The following is a 22,157-nucleotide window of genomic DNA, read 5'->3' on the forward strand; positions in this document are numbered from 1 at the left end:
CCACCCCCGAAGATACAACCTGCAAAAGTCAGTAAATGAAACAAATATTCTTTCCCCTTCCTTTGGATTGGATAAGTCTGAAGCTGCCTAAAGGAAATAAAAATAAGACAAACTGAGAGTAGAGAAGGAAGGGAGACTGGGTTTGGTGGCGATGAATCAGGGCATTAGACCCTGAGGGTGTCTCCTTCCTAACTGTGCAATTAGAGACAATAAAAGGTTTCAGTGCCTCCCGTCAGCTCACAGCCCTTTGCCCCACGATTCACCTGCTCTCACTCGTGAACGAGGTAAGTCTCACAGACTCTCTGCTTGTGCATACTTAGAATCTCGGCTGCTGTTTTGCTTTTAATGTGAGATTGTATACGGATTTCAGAAGAAACACACTCTTAGTCTAGGTCAACCACTATTACCGATACCTCACTGGGAGCTCCAAATGCATTCCTTGATCATTTTCTTTTTTTTTTTTTTTCCATTTCTTTTTTAAAAATAAAAACTGTTTGTACGACATAGGCAGCAATACTATTTAACCAGGACTCAGACCTACATTAAAATGACCTATAATCATTTCAATGATGGGTAATGACTGAGGGGTCGAGACTCTTTTACCAGTGAGTTCACGGAGCTACATCTTGGTAAAAACATGGTACCCTGCCTGCACACAGAGACTGACCTTCCTGGCATTACTTCTCTTTCCTCTGGAAGCTTTTCTAACTTAAAAGTTACACTTGCCTAAGCCAAGGAGCTAGACTGAGCCATGGTGGGAGGAAAACAGGTGGGCACTCTCAGATGAGGCTAAAGTGACTATTCCCACTTCATCTGTGAATCAGTACTTAACGTTTAAGTTCTTTTCCACCCTCCTTTTGCAGTAAAGCTTTCTCTGAACACATGAGCGTCTCTATTTTCTGCAGGGTGGCTAACTCTGATCTCACAACAGTCTCTTTCCTAAAGGACCCATCCTAAGAAGTGAGCTTTGTTTGTTCTTACTCACAGTCTCCTGAGTTTGTAAAGATGCCTCAGCTCCTGGGAGATGTCCTCTGTGTAATCGAGACATTCCGCAAGTACGCCAGGGTGGACGGTGATGAGGCGACGCTGACCTGCAGAGAGCTGAAGGAGCTCCTCCGGGGCGAGTTTGGGGACATTCTTCAGGTGAGGGGCTCACAGAGCTGTGGAAATTCTTCTCCACTTGCCCTTCCTCCAAAATCCAAGCAAGATGGGCATAAGTGATGCCTCCCTGTTTTACATTTGGCTGCCAGCGCTCAGCACTTGTTCACTTTGAACAACTCTGTTTCCATCCCAGCCTCCCACTCTGTTCAGTGGCTTAGTCATTGTTATAGAGAAAAAAGAGGCTTTCCTCACTGGGACTATTGCTTCAGCAAAGTAGGTTTCTGAGAGGAGTCGTGAGCCAGCGTGCACGTAAGTGCAACTCACAATTCATGTGAATGCTCCTTCCTAGCCATAGCTTTCTGATGAAAAACGGTAACCAGAATCAACAAATTCTTTCTGTTTGGGGAAATTTCACAAGTTCATGAAGAACAGGGTCAAAAACAGAGGATTCTTAGAAGACATACAGACAATCAGGGCACTTGACCACATATAAACAGGCTGATCTCTCACTGTGTTTTCATGCAGCCACCTGCCACCATCCAGGCTACAGAGAGAAACTTGAATCTTCCGGATATTGACAGCAATGGCACCACCAGTTTTGATGAATTTATTCTTGCAATTTTCAACTTGTTGAAAGTCTGTCGTCTTGACATAGAATCATTACTTAATTCAGAACCTAGACAAGTGTCTAAACCAGAGGAGATACGAGATGACATGGATCTTCAGGGGACCTGTGGAACTGGCCAGCGGACAGAGGGAACTTCATCAACTCAAGACAAAGTGGTGTTTCCTCCAGAAATGGCATCCTCAACTCAGCTCAGCCCTAAGGAAGTGGGAGCAGCTGGACACGATAGGGTGAACCCCCAGGGAGACACTACAACTCACAAACTGCCAGGAGAAGCATCCGGGCACATTGACCATAAGAACCAACACCTGGAAGGAGACGAACAGAGCCAGGAAGTGGCCCAAGATGTAGCAGCAATAGGAGACAGTGGGGAGACAAAGAAGCCAACAGTAGGATCAGCACAGATCAGCAGTCCCTCCAGGAGGAAGAAGCAAGATAAGGAGATTCTCAGGAAGGCAGGTAAACCAGCCAGGGAACAAGCTGGCACTAAGACAGGAGAGCAGTTTGGAGAACAGGAAGGGAACTTGGGAATGCAAAGTTCTCCACTAGGAGAAACAACACAGAGACCATCTGAAGATCAGGACGCTGTAGGAGGAGAAAAGGGTGCTAAGGGGCCCTCTAAAACACAGGAGCCACCACTGCAAGGAAAAGATGAGCCCAGCTCAGACCATGCTGACCCGCCAGAACAAGCTGCTGCCCAGAAACCATTTCAGATGCAGAAATCAACTGATCCTGAGGATGATAGTGGAACAGCTGAGACCCAAGTACCTCCGGTACAAGATACCAAAGACCTGCCAGTGCAAGGTGACAGCAGAAATTTTTCAGAAACACTTAATGTTAGAGTTGAAAGGAAACAGGTAAGAGGCCCTGAGGTCCATGAAACAGCAGGGCAGAAAGAAAATGAGAGAAAAACTCAGCCACCAGCCCTGGAAGACCAAACAGAGGACGTGAAGAATCAGGAACTCCAGGAATCAGCAAAAGGAAAGAATGCTGAAGAAGACTCTAAGACACAAAAGTTAAGCTCAGAAGGAAGAGATCAGAAATATCTTGAAATTGAAGGAGCAGTCAGCCCAGGAGAAGAGGCAGGACACGATGAGGAAGGCACAGCAGAAGTACCTGTGAGCAGCAAAAACGTCCCTGAAGCAGAAGAGACGCCAGGAGCAAGAGAAGGAACACAGGAGTTGACACGACTCGAGAACCAGTCTGGAGGAGAAAATAAGAAGGTCACCAAGATCCATAACAAGCCAGTCAAGGAGGATGATGGTCACCAGAGGGAGGATCCTGAGCCAACAGTCACACAGACTGATGAGAGGTCTTCTGAAACCCCCGACAGCCTGACTCCAGAAGATGGGGACAGCAGCTCAGGGACAAGTGGCCTGTCTGTGCAAGGGGATTCCCAGCGTCAAGCAGACCCACCCAGAGAGTGTGTGCAAGGAAGTCCCAATAATAACCCAGACCACCAGCAGCAGGTAGCCCCAGGTGAGAACAACAGAATTCACGGGGCAGCGGTGCTGGCAGCTGGAGCAGAGGATGAGCAGCTCTCCGAGGAACAGGAGTGGCCTGTTGGAAAAGAGCACAGGAGTCAGGGCTCAGGGACCAAAAGCCCAGGGCCAGCAGTGGAGCCCAGTGGACCCCCAGAGGCACAGGAGTCCGCAGTGGGAGATGAAAACAGAAAGTCCCTGGAGACTGGGCCCCTGGGTGTCCTGAATGCAGGCTTCACGGGCCAGTTCTCCCCAAAGCAGCTCCCTGCAAAGAAATGTAGAAGACAGGAGCTAAAGGTCCAGGGCTCAAGGACCAAGGAGGAGGATGGAGCACCAGAGACCCAGGAGGTGCCAGTACAACGTCTGCATGAGTACAGTTCAGTCCCCCCAAAGACACACCTGGAGACGGAGGAACCTGCAAAATGGGAGGAAGAGGAGGATGAAAGCCCCCAAGAGCTGGCAGGAGAACAGAATCTAGCCAAGAAGGAACATGATCCTTCAGTCCCCAAGTCAGACATTGAAGGGAGGATGCAGAGAGACCGAGGGCTCTGTTCTGTGGCAAGGGGTGCAGTCTGTTCGACTCCACTGTACGAGTACCTGCAGGAGAAGATACGGCAGCAAACAAACATAGCCCAAAAGGAGCACCAAAATCAAGCTCAGACAGCCAGTGCACCAAGCCCAGTGCTCCGCGGAGACCAGCGGAGTGCACCCCTCACCAATGAGCTCTCAGATGGTCCTGTCTCTTTCAGTGACAGCCAAGCATTACAACAGTACACCAGGGAGCTTCTGCCTGATGAGCGCCCTGCTGGTGCAAAGCAAACAGCACCTCCCCAGGCCTCGGAACATAAGCAGGGTCACCCTCAGAGAGGAACCACAAAGGGAAGCAAGCACCCCAAAGCAATGAATCACTCTCATTATCCCAGGAGAAGTTCCAAAGAACTTTATACATCTGAATAGGACCCAGCTTCTTCCCTCCCAATCACCCTCAACACTCCCGCTCACACATTCAGAGGCAGATTAGCAATCCTTTAAATTCCCTCCCTAAACACACAGATGGCCAATAAATTCATGAAATCCCCACTAAACTTCAACAAAATGCAAATTAAAAAGTTATTTTGCTTATCGAACAAGTATAGGTCGTTTGTTTGTTTGTTTTTAATTACCACACAGTGTAACTGAGAGTTTGGAGAAACAGAAACTCTGAAATACAACTGATAGGTGTATAAATGAATACAACCTTCCAGAAGGCAATTCAATAATATGCACAAAAATATTTTAAATAGTTCTCAACAATCTAAGGAAATAATCAGAGAGACTTACAAAGATTTATCTACAAAGATACATCATAGTGTATTAAAGATAGTAGAAATCCAGAAATAATAAATGTCCATCATTTGGGGAATGGTTAACTAAATTATGGTTACCAGATACTATGGGATGCCAAAAATCATTAGAAATTATAAGGTGAGATATTATGTAATTAAATTAGTATCATAAGATACTAAACTTTCAATGCTTATAAAATAGTAGATAAAATATGATTCCATTCAAAGATTAATAAATGAATAAACACAGAATATGAGACCAAAATCTTGACAATAATTATCCCTAAGTGGGACAACTGCAAATGACATTTATTTCCTGTTTTGAGATTTTCTTCATTTTCCAAGTTTTTTTAATAATGAAAATGTAATACATTTGCAATCAGAAAAATAAATAATTAATAACCTTTAATTATTTAAACCTATTATTATTTCTAGCCTCAAGAAATAATCTAAAGTTTAAAATTTCTTCACAAAAATGTTTACCACACCACTATTTATAATAATAAAAAGTACAGAAATTCAGATTTCTAATGATAGGGGAGTAGGTTATGAAAATTATTAAATATCCCCTTGATGGTCATTGTATAGTCTGTAACAGGGGCACTTGTGAAGCACCTGCACTCACATGGAAAACTGCTTACGTGGAAAAGCATAACACTGTGTGCTTTCAGCATGATATCAACTGGACTTACATATATACTATACATGTCTGTAATATATAATACATATATTCATATACTTATTTTAATATATATTTCATATATATTTAAACGTTTATATTTTATTTATATATATAAGATGGAGAGGAAACACATCTAAGTATCTACAATGTTCACTTCTTGGTTGTAGAATTATAATTGACTTTTTTTCTTCCTTCTAATTTTCTCTAGTTTTGAATTGTTTTCTAAACTGAGTCTATGTTATTTATTCTCCTAATTGAAAAAAATCAAAAAAATCAATAATAATAACAGTTTTTAAACATTCTCCTTATGATTTAGCAACCATCAATTTTTCTCTCCCTCTTTCTGTCCTCCATTCTGTCCCTAACACAGGGCATTTTTTTCCCCACCATCCTACAAAAACTCCTGCTTTAAAGATGACATTGCCCTTCACCTGACAAGCCTGAAGACCTTGCACCTCCGTGTTCTGAGCAGTAGACACTGATGGCTGCCCCTCCTGAAATACCCACTTCGCTGGTCCTTCCTTTCTTGGGGATGCTTCTCATCCAGTTTTCAGGATTGTGGGTTCTTTATAAAGGCTTTTCTTTCTCTGGACTTCCTCCCTCTGAGGACCTATCCTTTGCCCAAGTTACTATTATCTCTTATAAGCTGATGAGTCTCAGTTCACCTTGTTCAGACTTGACTGTGACCCTGAATCCAGTCTTTGCAAATGCCCTGAGATTGCCAACCACTCCCCAATAACCTGGCTTGTCTCCTCAGTTTCCCTTAGTCTGTCATTCTCTCTGTCCTCATTCGATCAGGCTTCAAAGGCACAAATTTTGGAATCACCATTTGCCTTGTCTCTTTTATTCTCCATATCTAATCTACTGTAGACTCTTCCTTAAACCTGCTTTCCAGGGCCATCTTTCATCCTCCACTCTCTACGGGACTTCAGGTACCCTCCACCTAAACTAATCTCTCCCTTCCCTTTTACTGAATGTCCCAATCCTGCCCATCCGATGGGCTCCAACTGCAATGCCACTTCATTCAACCGTTCCAAAATTTTTACTGGAAAATCCATGTTAATTCCAAACACTGGGTGAGGCATTCGAGATACAGCAGTGACAAAACAGCCTTCATCTTGGAGCCTGTGTTCTAATGAGGGCGGAGGGGGGCGAACAACAGACAAGTACAGCCTTAAAGAAACAAGGTCATTCCAGGCAATAAAGCAAGACGGTGTGACAGAGAGGGGCAGGGCAGCAGGAAGGCAGAGGCAGGCAGGAGTGCTGTTGTAGGACACGACTTGTGCAGCTGAGCAGGACCCTGGGGGGCCTTCCAGGGTCAGACCCCTCCCTCATATCCTCTGCTGCCGCTCATCTCTGAAGCACCCAGGTAATAGTATCTCATGTACATTTCCTGAGTTTATCAGATGCTAAAAATGTCACCAAAGAGAAGAAATGAACTACTTGATGATCAAGAGTATCTGGATGCCAGACTTTCTGGCACCCAGGGGTTGATAGTGTTGACCACCCTGTTACCTCAACACCAGCCGATCAGAGAATTGTGCCGGAGCTGATCTCACACCCTCGACAGCCGTCTCCCTCACCTGGCCTCTCACCTGGCCTTTAAATATGCTTTGCTGAAACCCTTCAGGGAGTTTGGGGTTTTCTTGGGCATGAGCCACCCCGTCCTCCTTGCTCCCTGCAATTAACCTTTCTCTGCTCCAAACTCCGAGGTTTCAGTTTGTTTGGCCTCATGGCGCAGCGGGGACACAAACTTGCCTTCTGTAGCACTTTAACCTCTCCTGGTGCCCAAAGCAAAGCGGACGTTGTCCTCCCTTGAACTCCATAGTCTTTACTTGTGCCTCTCTTCTATTTTAACTTTCTCCCTTGAATTACAATTATTTGTGTGCGTGTCTTAGCTCCCCTTCCAGATGAGCAGCATCTTGACGGCAAGGTTCACAACTTACACATCTTGCTATCCTCCCTTAACATGGGGCTTAGCACCGAATATGTACTGCGATTTCAAAAAATCTGTGCTGCGTAAGTAAATAAATACCAATATTGCAACAGTCTCCTAGCTGGTCCCCCTGCTTCCATTCCTCATTTAATCACTTGTGAATTTTGCAAAGTGCTGTTTTCATCTCATTTCTCGCTGTTCTATAATCTATTCCTCTGATTACAATTTCAATTTTCGGTAGAAAGTTTGCTGAGAACATGAGTTTGCTCATCTAATTGTCTTTTAACCATCTCCTTGATCATTTAAATCTTTTTTTTCCCCTAGTTTTATTTTATTTTTTCACTCTAAAATTACACAAATATTTACATACTTAAAAACAGAATTTTTAACAAACAAACAAAAAAATAACCCTCCAGATTATTTAAATTTTATCCTACTAAATTGACAGGAACATTGCTGAAATTGAATGCATTCACTCATTTCATTTAAACACATTTATGAAGCAGTCACTATGCACCAGGCATAATGGTGGGCAATGAACGTGCCCTGGCGAATGGAACAGGCATGGACCCTGCCCTCACGAAGGATACAGCCCTGCATAAGACACCTGTAGTCCTACAAAGAGCTATTCAAAGGCAAGGTGTGTTCGTCATATTATTACTTTCATCTCCGTGCCTCCGCTCTGGTGGTTCACCTTCTCTGAAATGAATTTTCATTTTCTCTCTACTTCCTCAATGATACCTGTCCTTAAGTCCTAGAATAACGCCCACCTCCGCCAGGAAGCTCACACTGATCCTTTAACTACTGTCTCATTCATAGCCTGCACCACCCCGGTTAATATTTTAGTTCTTACTGGATCATATTACTGACTAATTGTTCTCTGAGTGTTATTTCCCCAACTAAATGGATTATAAACCACTGGAGAGAAGAAATAATCCTTATATTCTAATATTCCACGTGTCTTTGAACAAGTTATTTAATCTCTCCTACCTCAGTATCTGCTTGTGTAAAATGTCATTATAATAACTCATAGGGTTATTGTGCAGAATTTTTTTAAAATAGAATATATAAAGGATGCCTATAAGTCAATGACTAAAAGCCTAATTTCTAAAAAAAAAAAGGGGGGGGGAGACGTAAACAGGCACTTCAGAAAAGAAGATATCAAAAAATCTAATGAAAAGATATCCAACCTCATTAGATGCCAAGTAAGTGCAAGTTAAACCACAGTGAGAACCACTCACACATACCAACGTCTGAGATTAAAGAGTGATTTCAAGTGTGTGCAAAAGGCAGACACCTAGGACTCTCACCCTGGCAGCAGAAGCACAAGTAAATACGGTAGTCATTCTGGAGGACTGGAGGGCAGTATCTGCTAAGGCTGAACATATGCAAACCCTACGACTTAAGAAATTCCACCCCAGACACATACAACATGACAGAAATGCACCAAAAGCCGTGTCCAGAAATACTCACAGCAGCATTGCTTGTAACAGCCCCAAAGAGAAGACAACCCAAAGGTCCACCAGCTGAGGAGAAACCAATAATGTGCACTACATTCATATAAAGGACTGTTTTACAGCAAGAACACGGAAAGAACTACAGCCAGTAACACACAGCATGGTGACTCTAGTTAACGATGCTGTGTTGTGTATTTGAAAGTCACCAAGAGAGATCTTAAAAGTTCTCATCACAAGAAAAAAAAAATTTGTAATTACGTGTGGTGACGGATGTTAACTAGACTTATCATGGGGATCATGGGGATAGTATCTACGAATATCAAATCATTATGTTGTACACCTGGAACTAATACAATGTTATATGTGAATTAATCTCAATTAAAATAGAAGAATTTCATAAGCATGATGTCAAGGAAAATAAGGCCAGACGCAAAAGAATTCACGCTGAATGACTGCATTTACCTCAAGTTCAAACAGAGGAAAACCTAATGTAAGGTGTTAGAAGTTAGGATGATGATGCCACTAGAGAGAAGGGAGGGGTTACGTGTGGACACACGAGGGACTCCTGGGGCACCGGTTACTCTCCATTTCTTGATTTGGGTGGTGGCTACGTGGGAGTGTCTACCTTGTGATAATTTACCAGCTACATACTATGACTTGAATGTCATACTTCAATAAGAAAGTTTTGTTTGAAAAGAATAAATGGAATAATATATGTAGACGTGCCCAGCAAAATACCTGGCATTAGTTAAGTGTTCAACGCATGCGTACTTACTATGCGCTGTTGGACCTAGAGTGGTACCAGATCCTCCAGAGGCACTTTGTTCATCTGTCAATTTAACAATCAGTCACCTACTGAACTATATATCCAGGGTATATAGGGATGAACAGAACAGACATAATTCTTGACCTCATAGAGCATACGGTCTGACGGAGGAAGTGAGTCATTTTAAAAGTTAACACAAAAACAATGCGCAATTACAGACGGCAGTAAGCGCCATGAGAAAAAACCAACAGAGAGAACTAATCTAAATGGAGGGGCCTCTGGGAAAGTGGCACCTCTTCACGATCGATTACTGACTCCTAGGACAGCAAGGCTGCCCCACGAAACACGTGCACGTGTGTCTGCGCCGATCAAGGGGCATTACTCCTACTAGTTATCATGGCAAAGGCGAATAAAAATTCGCACTTCTTCCTCGGAATGCCAAGAGGGAAGTATCTAAGAAGTGAGGAAATGAAGAAAAAAGGTGACCTGGTGGTGGTTAAGGGCGTGCACCCAGCAGTCAGACTGTGCCTAGGTTACAATCAAGCCTGGGTCCGCCACTCACTCATAGTGTGTCCTTGGCCAAGTTACTTAACCTCTCTGTACTTCCATTTATGCATCTGCTAAAAGTGTTGCATAAAATCTCAGGAAGTTCACCAATTAGTCCTGGACGTAGGTTAGTAACCCCTTTCTAGGGATTCCTGAACTTCAGAAGAAGAGGTCAGTTCATAGTCTACAGAAAGGCTAAGTGAAACCCAGAGAAGAAAGGTCACCTAGCCTCTGCTGGGGAGGCAGTCTCATGCATGCTGTCTTTCAGACTCCACTTGGCCACCTAAGAGTGGGCCTGGGACCCAGAAACACTTTCTTACCAGGAGATAAGGAGCCCACGAGCCTGCACTGGACTTACCACTTACTGTGGGACTGTCTTTCCCTGCTTCAGACCCACTGTGTACTCCTTTGTTCTGCTTAAGCATGTGCATCATATGACACCTGGCCCACTGCTATATGTGTCCCCCGCAAGGAGGGGACAGAGTCCTTTGCTCTGTGGCACATGAGGGGTGCCTGTGGGCCAATAACCCTACATCAGCTGCCAGAGCTGAGGCTGGGCCACTGGCTTCCTGAGTTCCCACCCTGAGCTCCTTCCAAATACCTGATTTGGCCCCCTGGGCACAGGAGACCTTGACTCACTTCATTGTTAGACCCCCGGGAGAACATTCAGGTCTGCACCCGTAAGTCTAGACAGCACACAAACCGAAAGATGGAGTGATCTAAAGAAAACAGCTGCACAGAGGCCACCTCTCCCCTCCAGCCCCGCACCCTCCTGGAGACACTGTCCTGAGTCATGACAGCACCTGGGTGCCGCCAGGGATTGTGAGGATCGACTGAAGGTGGCCGTGCCCTGAGTAACAGCCCCTGATCAAAGCCCTCAACAGGGCAGGCGAGCCAGGTTTCCAAAGCCGATCAGAATCACCTTGTAATTAAATCTAACACCCGTTCTACTTGTCCAGCTGATCCACACGAAGTGCCTGCTGCTTTCAGTCATCCTGACACTGATTACACAGAGTGCGGTAGGTCAGGGATTCTACTAATTAAGAGAAAGACTGACGCGGCCCTCATGGCCCACCTGCCTGCACGGCCATCTGTCCTCATCAAGGTGAGAGCACTGCTTCGGCACCTCGATTTTCACGGCGTCACCCTTCCTGACACCGGCCCTTCTGGTTTGTGGGGCATGAAGGCCCACCCTCCACCACACTGCTGAGGGGGCACCCGCATGCCGTGCTCGTCAGGGAGGACGACCTGACCCTCCTGCGGGGGAGTGGTGCTCATGGATGGCTGTGTTTGGAGCACAAACCCCCCACTCCTCAGGTAGCCCAAATTCTATCCCCGGCCTAAGCTAAATGCTGAGAAGGCCACATAAAGGGACCACGTTTATCCGTGCTTCAGAGTTGCCTTCACTGAGTTATCTTTTAAAATCACACACCCAATTTTTTTATACCCATTAAAAAACAACTCCCCATTCACAGCCTCAATTTTTGTCAAAAAATAGACACTTGAAAAAAAATCACTGCTTTGGCTGTTGAAACGCTGTTGAGAATTTTGTCCATTTCATCCTTTTATAAACTCTCACGTGAGATTTTTTTTTTTTAGAATTCAATTCTAAGAATGCTTTCGTTTCTCATAAGAAGAATGACAGTTTTATCACTTTACAATCACGAGGGCCACGTAACTGACAGTGTTTTCTTTTCGGAGCCACAGCCAGAAAGTCTGAATTGTAAATTGTAACAGCGATTGTGTTGACCCTTATGGTTGGTGTATTTGAATTCTCCTTTCCCCTAGTTATAATTTTCCACTTTTAAAAAAGCTTTTTCTAGTTTATTCTCTATGTATCTTACTGTGAGTGGCTTCAAATCTATCTGAAGAGGCTATAAATAAACAAATACATTTAAAAGGGAAGAATACATTTTCTCTCAAAGATTATAAATAATGAATAAAGACAGTACTCTGGTTTATAGCCATTGATATGTATTTTCAATTTTACAACCACCCTTAATGATGGGAATATGTTTATCAGAATTCAGATTAGGATGGAGGAAGGAAGATCCAAAGGACATCAAAGATGTCACAGTCCTGCAAGCAGGACCCTGAATTTCACACAAAGGTCCCAAATCATCTTCCAACAGTCAAGCCCACTCTGTCCTTAGGGTCAGTCTGAGCCCACCAGGAGCTGCCATCAGATCAGTCAGTCACTAGGCAGTTAGTGACCACACACTGTGGCTCCACATTCAGCAAACTTTAATCCTTCTGTGGAATATGCTAGGGTCTGAATAAACAAACAAACGAATAACTACTCCTGGAGCTATTCTCAAAACCAGTGTAACCAGGGAAAAAGGAACCATCACGCTCCCCAGAAAATAAAGTCGCCTGTACTCACTCTAACAATGTCATAGTTCTTATTAGCTTGTCATTCCCACAAGGACGTCTCTTTGATACATTTGACCTTGTAGCCATTAACAAAATTATATAGGACTAAGAGAAATCCACAAAATTAAGATGAGTGGAAATTATTTTTATCATCATAAGAGATTCCATAGGAGTGCATCTACCCATAATAATCTCTTTAGAAACTAAGGGACAATTTGTAAGCTGGTAAAACTGAAAATGGTTTTTAATAATTTTTTTTAAAACTTCCTTCTAGGTTTATACAAAGTTCAAGTGAATAGAGCCTCACAGAAAGGGGCCCACATTGGCAACATTCTATAAAAGCAGTGAAACTGCAACGGACCACCAGTAACTCTGCAGCCCACAGATTCTCTCCTGGGCCCGACGTCTGCTGCTAGGAGCATCAGAGGAGAAAACTATGATCTCTGATGTGGTGTGAGCAGCCGATGCCTTGACAGCAGACGGACCCAGGGAGAGGGGTCATGAGGAACAGAGCCACCAGCTTGGGGAACAGGCCAGATGGGAGTTAAGACAGACCATACGTGTGTTTATCATTACAGGAGAGCAAGCATATAATGTAATTGGACACTTCAGCCCCAACGTAGCCAAATCAAATATGCTGGTGCAAGCTGTGAAGGAGACCTTGCTTGGGTCTGAAGTGTCTCAGAGTAAGAATCAACATATTTTACTTTCAGGAGCTGATGCCACTGTTGGTTCACAGGGTTTTTCTTGAGAGAAGTTCGGCACACTGTCAGCACACTCTGATCGATGGCGCCATGGCCTTAGAGTGGGTGTGAGATGCAGCTGTCCCTCCCGGGCCAGGCTGCAGACAGAGAAAGAATGCAAAAATAGGAGTGGTATTCAAGGAAATGCTGAGATTAAAAGCCCGCTGGATAAGAAACAGGTGGAATGGGGTTTGGTTGGCAATGAATCAGTCCATTATACACCAAGGGCGTTGTCTGCAAAAGATGTCTGGTTAAAAGGTGCAATTAAAACTCCTATATAAGCACCAGGATCCCCAAACCCAGTATCCCACAAGCTCTCGGCCCGAGGCCTCCATTTCCCTTGGCAACCTTGATAAGTCTTTCAAGAAAAAGATTCTATTTCTGTTTGTATAAATGTTTCCTTTTCTGGGTACTCTTACATAGACAAACTGTGCTGTTGTAACTGTGCCTTTCTGGAGAATTCTACGACATTGCCAACAATGACATGTTCTTATTAGAATGAGGGGCAAAATCCTAGTGGACTTTGCTTAAAAGAAATTATTTTGAGAATACTCCTCTGTCATCTTCAAGAAGGATAGCCCCTGAAAGACAGTTCCTGTCCTTGTCTCCAACCACTGCTATGTGTCTGCTATCGGACTTCACTGGGCTAACCCTGTATCTCCTCCTCCGGGCATTGAGTTCCTTGAGAAAATGAATTGTTTCTTATCCATTTCACATTTCTAGAACACACCAGAGCAGTGGCCCAAAAGGAACAGTTAAATGCTTGTTGAACCAATTAACTCATCACTATTGCTATCATTGAAACTTCTGGCTGCAAAAGACCTCAGTGTTCAGGTGGCCATTGATTCTTGAAGCTACATCAGAATCAGCCAGGAGCATCAAAATCCGGCCAGGGTCCCACTGCACACCTACTGAGTCACTACTTCTGGAGGTGGGACCTGGGGTCTTTATTTCTGTAAAGGTCCCCCTGGTTCTAAAGTACAAGGTGTGAGGACCACAGATCGAATCCAACAAATCACTCAAACTCGGAATCATTCGTTTGTTCATGTATGCATTCATTAAACACTTATGAATTTCTACTACATTCCAGGCACTAGGATAAATGTAAAATAAATAAATGTAAAATGGTCCTGGCGTTCACAAAACAATCTCTGAAGGCGTCAGATAAGAAATAAGTGATTAATGTGGTGATGGTGTCATTGGTTTATATATCCATCAAAATTCATCAAATTCTACATTTGAAATATGTGTCGTTAACTGTACGGGAACCATACCACAATAGAGGTGTTTTTTAAAAAGAGAAAGAACCGATTACTATACAATGTGACATGTATCATAACAGGGTTAAGTACAAAGAAAAAGATAATTCAATGCAGATGATGCTCTCGACCTGCTTTTGACTTCCTGGGCCAGGTAGTGCAGTGCAGACAGCCCTCGGGAACCCTCCCATCAGCACTATCCAGGGGGGACGCTTCAGGTGTGGAAGCAGGGGCTGTGCTAATGTCGGTCCCGGTGACGTCTGTGCAGGGCATTCACGGCCACAGCGCCAAGGGAGCCTGCTCAGCTTCTGCCCTCTTCTTTTTAGGGATTATAGTAAGAGTCTATCATTGGAAATGAAATATGAACTAAAAAATGCCAAATTTCACTAATTTCCAAAGCCAAGTAGACATCTGGCATTACCAGTAGGTCAGATCTTTACATTGTAACCTGCCTCCAAGAGATGGAGAAAGAAGAGATCATAGCAATTCAGGAATATGAAACAAGTTGGCAATTCTTTGTCCCCTCCCAGGTGCACTCCAGCTGGCTAAAGAAGACGCCTCTCTTCTGAAGAGCATCGTCAGTATCATCAACGTTTTCCACTCTTATGCAAAGGGTGATGGAGGCTGTCGGAGGCTGTCAGAGGCTGAACAAGACAGAACTTAAGAAACTTCTCCAGCAAGAGTTTGGAAATGCTCTGGAGGTGAGAAGGACCGTCACTCTCCGTGCCCACCTAGTCTGCTACTTGGGACTGTCTTCTTGGACCCAGTGGCACTGCCCTTTCCTGGTCTTCCTCCTACCTGTCCACCTGTTTCTTCTCAGGACGATTTCAAGTTCCTCTTCTCTGCCCATTACTGAAGGGCTGATAGTCTCTGGGATTCTCTTCTCACTCTATGTGTTCCCCCTGCTAATTTCACTAACTCTCTTTGCTTTAACCGCCGTCTGCATGTTCAGTCTTTCATTCTCCTCATCAGGTCTCTCTCCTGAGCTTCAGACACACTGAGCATCTCCCCTGGATACTGCACAAGCATCTCAAATTCAACCTTGGCAAAACTCCCCCCTCAAATCCTGTTCTCTTTCTCTATCTCAGCAAATACAGCACAGTCACCCCCTCATTTGTCTAATCCAAGAACCTGGACACCAGCCTTGACAGCTCCCTCTCTGTTACCTATCAAATCTAATCCAGTCACCAAGTTCTGCTTATTCTGAATTCCAAGTAAATCTCTCTCTCAGACCTGGCCACTTCTCTCCTGCAATGGTCCAGGCCGTCACTTTCTCCACCTGGATTATTACAGTAGCCTCCTACCTGGTCTCCTGCCCCGTTTCTTGCCCCTCCTGTCGCCACCACCTGCAATGTATTACCTAACTGCAGCCAAAGTGATCTGGTTTAAGCGTTCGTTATACAGGCTCCCATTTCACCCCATGGCACTTATCAGTCTGTCAGAATTGCCTGTTTGCACATCTGTGATCTTTCCCTTTGTATCCCTGGCACCTGGAACCATTTCTGGCACATATTCATTTACTCATTCATATTTACTTAGCATCAATTATGCGTCAGGCATCTTTCTAGGCTCTGGGGAAAATTCTCAAGCAAAACAGACATGAGACATGAGAGAACTCTACTTTGGTGTCTTGTATTTTATTTCTGAATAGGAAACAGACTCAACAATGTGAACTGGAGAAAGAGGGGGGTATTAGTGACTCATGAGTATTTACTAAAATAATGTTATATTTTAGTAATACTCGTTAGGAATAAATACTACATACATGGTCATCTCAAATTATAAAACTATACATAATACTGCCATGGAAAATATTATCCAGTGAAGTAACTAATAAAAAGGACAAAAAGAACTAGAAAACAGAACTGCTATGTGTCCCCTAAGTAATTGTCTAGGCAGCAAAGAAGGCATAAGAAGAAAATAGCAAATGATGAATATACTACGTCCTTTCTTTTTTTTTTTTCCTCACAGAATTCAAATAATTCTGGGACAACAGAAAAAATCCTCCAACGGCTGGATCAAGATGGTGACAAAACAGTGGATTTCAGTGAATTCATTTTACTTGTGTTCGGAGTGACAAAAGCCTATTATGCATGCATAAAACCTCTTCTCCGCCCAGAGTTAAAGGAAAGGGACAGAAGATCTGAAATTCAAGGACAACAAGCAACAGATCTGGAAGGCAGGCAACTGCAGAAAGAAAAATTCCAAGAGAGAGACCAGAGCCAAGAGTCCCAGGGTGTGCAGAGATATAAAGTGAGAGACCAGACCCCAGCACTGAGTGATGATAAGAGTCATGGAGTGAGAGAACAGAGCCTAGAGTCACACGACGTGCAGAGACATGAAGTGAGAGACCAGATCCTAATACGCAGTGCTGATGAGAGTCAGAGAGTGAGAGACCAGAGCCTAGAGTCACAGGATGTGAGAAGACACCAAGTGGGAGACCTGAGCCCTGAACCACAAGATGCTGGAAGACAGAAGGTGAGAGACCAAACCCAAATACCAAGGGATGACAGGAGGTACCAAGGAAGATGCCAGAGCCTAAGATACCAGGATGATGGGAGACACCAAGTGAGAGACCAGATGCCAACACCAAGGCATGAAGAAAAGCATCAAACGAGAGACTGGAACTCAGAATCCCGCGATGTTCACAGACACCACATGAGAGATCAAATCCCAACACCAGGAGATAACAAGAGCCATCAAGTGAGAGACTGCAGCCTGGAACCTCAGGATGTTGGGAGACACCTAATGAAAGATGAGATCATAACACTGAGACACAATGGGAGTCATCAAGTTACAGATCATAGGCTAGTCGCCAAATGTTCCACAAAATGAAGCAAGACACCTGAGCCCTGAATCCCAGGATGGTGAAGGACTCCAAATGAGGGGCTTGATCTCAATACCAAGGCATGATAGAAGATATCAAGTGAGAGACCACGGTGTAGAACCCCAGGATGCTGAGAGACTCCAAATAAGAGATATGAGACCTAAACCTCGGGGTCTTGGACAAAACCAAGTGAGAGACTGAAGCCCTGAGACCTGGGAGTTTAGAAGAAACCAAGTGAAAAGCCAAATCCTAACAGCAAATGATGATGGGCAACTACAAGTGAGGGACCCAAGCCTAGGATCCCAGGACTCTGGGAGATGTCATGGGAGAGGCCAGATACCAACACAAAGTGATTACAGGAGTCCTCAAGTGAAAGACCAGAGACTGGGACACCAAGATTATTCAAGACAACCTAGTAGAAATCAGATCCTAGAACCAAGAGTTACGGAGTGTCACCAACTAAGAGTCCAGAGCACAGCACCAGAGGATGCTGGGTGGCATCAAGTAAGAGAAGACAAGACTTTAGTATCTCAGGATGTAGCAAGCCAACAAGTGAGAAACCAGGTCCTGGCTCCAAGCAATGGTGGGAGACGTCAAGTGCAAGACCACAGACCAGAACCACTAGACCAGCCAAGGCAGCAAGGTGGTGTGCAAACACTACAACCAAGCGTTGACAAGAACATCCAAGTGGGAAACCAGAGCCCAACCCCAATAAATGAGAGGAGCCATCAAGAGAGAGACCAGTTTCAAAAACCACAGGATATCAGAAGGTATCAAGTGAAAGGCCAGAGTCCAGAAACCCAGTATAATGCAAGGCAACAAAGTAGGGAGCGGAACCCAACAGCAAAAGCTGGTCCGTGTCACCAAGTAAGAAATCATAACTCAGAACAAAGCAATAGTGGGATACAGATTGGAGAACAGAAATCCAAGGAAGGAATGAAATACAGGAAGTTAGTGATCAGACCTCAGCACCAAGCAATGATGAGAGAAGATACCCAGTGGCAGAGCTAAGTCCACAAGCCAGAGATAGGAAAGCACAACAAATTAGAGAACTAAGACTAGAGATGAAAGATGATGAAAGACAACAGGTGAGTGCTCAGACCTCAGCACCTGTGGATGAAGAGAGACATCCAGTGAGAGAGCTGAACTCAGATATTCAAAATAGTGGAAGGCAGCAAAGTAGAGAGCAGAGACCATCTCCAAGAGAGAATGAGAGTCTGAGAGTTAGTGGTCAGACTCCTATACCACAGGAAAATGGAAAATACAAGGTGAGGATTCACACCCCAGTAAAAAAGGATGATGAGAAAAACCAAGTGAGAGACCTGAGCCCGGAGCCCAGGAATAATGGAATACACCAGGTTAGAAAGCAGAGCTCAGAACCTAGAAATGATGCCAAGCAACCAGTGAGAGACCTAGATACAGAAGACAAGAATGAGAGGAGAATTCAAGTTAGGGGTCAGAGATCAGCTCCAAGAAAATATGAAAGATTCCACCATAGTGACCAAACTGCAGCACCAACAGCTGATGAGAGACATCAAGTGAGAGAGCTGAGCCCAGAACCCAGGAATGATGGGAGAAGCCAAGTCAGGGAGCAGAGATCAGCTCCAACAGAAGATGAAAGAAACCAAGTGAGAGACCAAACCCCAGCACCAGGAGGTGAAAGGAGACATCAAGAGAGTGAGCTGAGCCCAGAACCCAGGCGTGATAGAAGCCTAGTTAGAGAGCAGAGACCAGCTCTAAGACAATATGAGGGATTTCATCTCAGAGACCAGATCATCACACCAATGGATGACGAGAGATACCAAGCGAGAGACTTGTGCCCAGGACCTAATAATAATGAGGAATATGACATTAAGAATCAGAGATCAGCTCCAACAGAAGATCAGAGATAAGGAGTGAGAGACCAAACCCTAGCAGTAAGGGATAGTGAGAGATGCCAAGTGAGGGACTTGAGCCCTGAAACTGGGAATATAGGAAGAAGTCAGGTTAGGGGACAGAGATCAGCTCCAAGACAGTATGAAAGATTCCAACATAGAGACCAGATCCCTGCAATAAGGGATGATGAGAGAAACCAAGTGAGATACCTGAGCTCTGAGTCTACGAATGATGCAGGACACCACCTTAGGGAGCAGAGACCAGGACCCAGGAGTGATGAGAGAAGTCAAATTAGGGAGCAGAGAACAACTCCAACAGAAGATGAGAGATATGGAGTGAGAGTCCAAACCCCAGAACCAAGGGATGATGGGAGACACCAGGTAAGAGATGTGAGACCAGACCTTGGGAATGATGAGGGGCACCAATTTAGAAGGCAGACACCATTTCCAACACAATATGAAAGATTCCAACATAGAGACCAGGTCCTTGCAATAAGGGATGATGAGAGAAGCCAAGTGAGAGACCTGGGCCCTGAGTCTAGGAATGATGTAGGACACCACCTTAGGGAGCAGTGACCAGGACCCAGGAGTGATGAGAGAAGTCAAGTTAGGGAGCAGAGACCAACTCCAACAGAAGATGAGAGACAGAGAGGGAGAGAACAAACCTCAGCACAAAAGTATGATAGGAGACACCAAGAGAGGGACATGAAACCAGAACTCAGGAATGATGGGGGGCACAAAGTTAGGGAGCAGAGATCAGAACCTGGGATTGATGGGAGAAGCCAAATTAGGGAGCAGAGATCAGATCCAAGACAATATGAAACATTACAACATAGAAACCACACCCCAGTACCAAGAGATGATGGAAGACCTCAAGTAAGAGACCTGAGCCCAGAACCCAGCAGTGATGGTAGAAGTCAAGTTAGAGAGCAGAGACCAGCTCCAAGACAGTATGAAAGACTCCAACATAAAGACAAGATCCCTTCATCAAGGGAGGATGAGAGAAGCCAAGTGAGCCCAGAACCCAAGAATGATAGAGGATACCACCTTAGGGAACAGAGACCAAAACCCATGAGTGATGAGAGAAGACAAATTAGGGAAATCAGGGAGCAGAGACCAACTCCAACAGAAGATGAGAGACATGAGGTGAGAAACCAAACCCTAGCACCAAAGGATGATAGGAGACACCAAGTGAGAGATGCGAGACCAGACCTTGGGAATGATGGAGGACACCAAGTTAGGGAGCAGAGACCACTGCCAACACAAAATGAAAGATTCCAACATAGAGATCGCATCCGCACATCAAGGGATGCTGGAAAACCAAGAGAGAGAGACCTAAGCCCAGAAACCAGAAGTGATGGGAGAAGTCAAGGTGAGGAGCAGAGACGAGCTGCAAGACAGCATGAAAGAGTCCAACATAGAGACCAGATCTCTCCCCCAAGGGATGGTGAGAGAAGCCAATCTAGAGATTTGAGCCCTGAACCCAGCAATGAGGAGAGACACCCAGTGAGAGTCCTGAGCCCAGAACCCGATAATGATAGGGAACACCAAGTTAGGGAGCAGAGACCAGAATCCAGGAGTGATGGAAGAAATCAAGTTAGTGGAGAGAGACCAGCTCTAAGGGAAGGTGAAAGATTTCAATGTAGAGACCATATCCCCACATCAAGGAATGATGGAAGACACCAAGAGAGACACCTAAGCCCAGAACCCAATGACGATGAAGGACGTGAAGTAAGAAACATGAGACCAGAACCCAGGAATGGTAGGAGACAAGAGGTTAGAGGGCAAAGGCCACCTTCAGGAAAGGATGAGAGTCATCTTAGAGGCAATCTTGAGAGGAACTCTGGAGGAGGGATATCTCTGAGGGAAACTGACTATGAAACAAAAGAGAAGCTGGGGAAGGAACAAGATCAGAAGCATTTCCCCAAGAAGAAAGAAGCTGAGCCTGAAGATCTACATCCTCCAGGATCTGCTTCCACCGGAAAAATTGGGCCAATTACCTGCGAGGTATACTTTTTTCCCAAACAGAAAGGTAACTGGTTATGTTATTGCTTACATGACCCATCAGAAATAGGAAATACAAGAAACAGGCTCGCTTATACAGATTTGGGGATGTTTAAGGATCACAGGAGTGGAGGAAGTTATGTCTACTCCCCAATTTGGGATCCAGAAGAAGCCTGTTTGTACCAAGACGAGGAAGAAAGATGGGAAGATTGTGTTGACGACCAGCAAGACAAACATTATCACATTTGGAAATCCGGCAACTGCAAGTGTGAGGAGAGCCATAGGGTTTCATATGAGTCCAGCTCCTCTGAGGATGAGATTCGAAGGTCCTTCCAGCTGCTCCAAGAAATGCAACCTCCCCATTGGCTGAGCTGGTTGATTTAGGCATTCTTGGCTTTTTCTTTCTCCATCAATCTCAGACATCTAGCTGTAACGTGTAACAGGTAGAATTGCTCAACTTTTGGTTCCTGGGACTCTAACATCTTTTAGGAATGGCTTACAGTGGAAGGAAGAATTAAATGTTGTATATTATCTTCCAATAACCCTATGATTTTGACATGAATGAATCATAACTTTAAAAGCTTATCTGAAGGGCCTACATAGTCAAATTATAAACCTTTTAAAAATTAACAATAAATCTTTAGCAAGCATTAATTTCTCCTTGGTTTTCTTTTTTCTACCTTTTTTAAATTCATGACCCTCAGATTGAAACTGAGATGAAGCATCATGTCACAGCCTCTAAAACAGGGTTTGTGTTTTCACCCAGAAAACATGTATTCTTTCCTCAACTCATTCAATAATGTCCAAAATAACATCCATGTTCCACTATTGGAGTCCAAACACAGCAAAAAATAATTCCTGCTATATGCTGCTATGAAAGAAACCTCTAAAACAGAAACACTCAGTTTGAAAGTTAAAGAAGGGACAAAATAGAATGTGTAAATGCGAACAAACAAAGCAAAGGTCACAACATTAAAATCAGACCAGTACAATGCAACATAAGAAGCAATAAATGAATCCGTTTTTAATTATTGAAGGGTACAGCCCACCATGAAAATGTAACTATCACGCAGTCACTGAGCAGCTACTATGTGCCAGGTGTTGAAGATGAGCTGAAAACAAGAAAAGGCCTTCCCCCACATTCTAGTGGGGGAAGTA

At 44.3% G+C, this 22,157-nt stretch overlaps 1 protein-coding gene across 1 annotated transcript; it reads left to right on the forward strand.

The window, feature by feature from the left end:
- Positions 1-243: 243 nt before the first annotated feature.
- Positions 244-4,814, forward strand: TCHHL1 (trichohyalin like 1). Its single transcript, XM_006177164.3, is given in 4 exon segments — positions 244-284; positions 988-1,143; positions 1,627-4,073; positions 4,075-4,814. Coding segments are annotated over 3 exon segments (2,622 nt in total). The 5' UTR covers positions 244-284; positions 988-1,005; the 3' UTR covers positions 4,112-4,814.
- Positions 4,815-22,157: the final 17,343 nt, after the last annotated feature.

The sequence above is a fragment of the Camelus ferus genome, chromosome 21 (assembly GCF_009834535.1).
Source record: "Camelus ferus isolate YT-003-E chromosome 21, BCGSAC_Cfer_1.0, whole genome shotgun sequence".
In the NCBI taxonomy this organism is placed as follows: Eukaryota; Metazoa; Chordata; class Mammalia; order Artiodactyla; family Camelidae; genus Camelus; species Camelus ferus.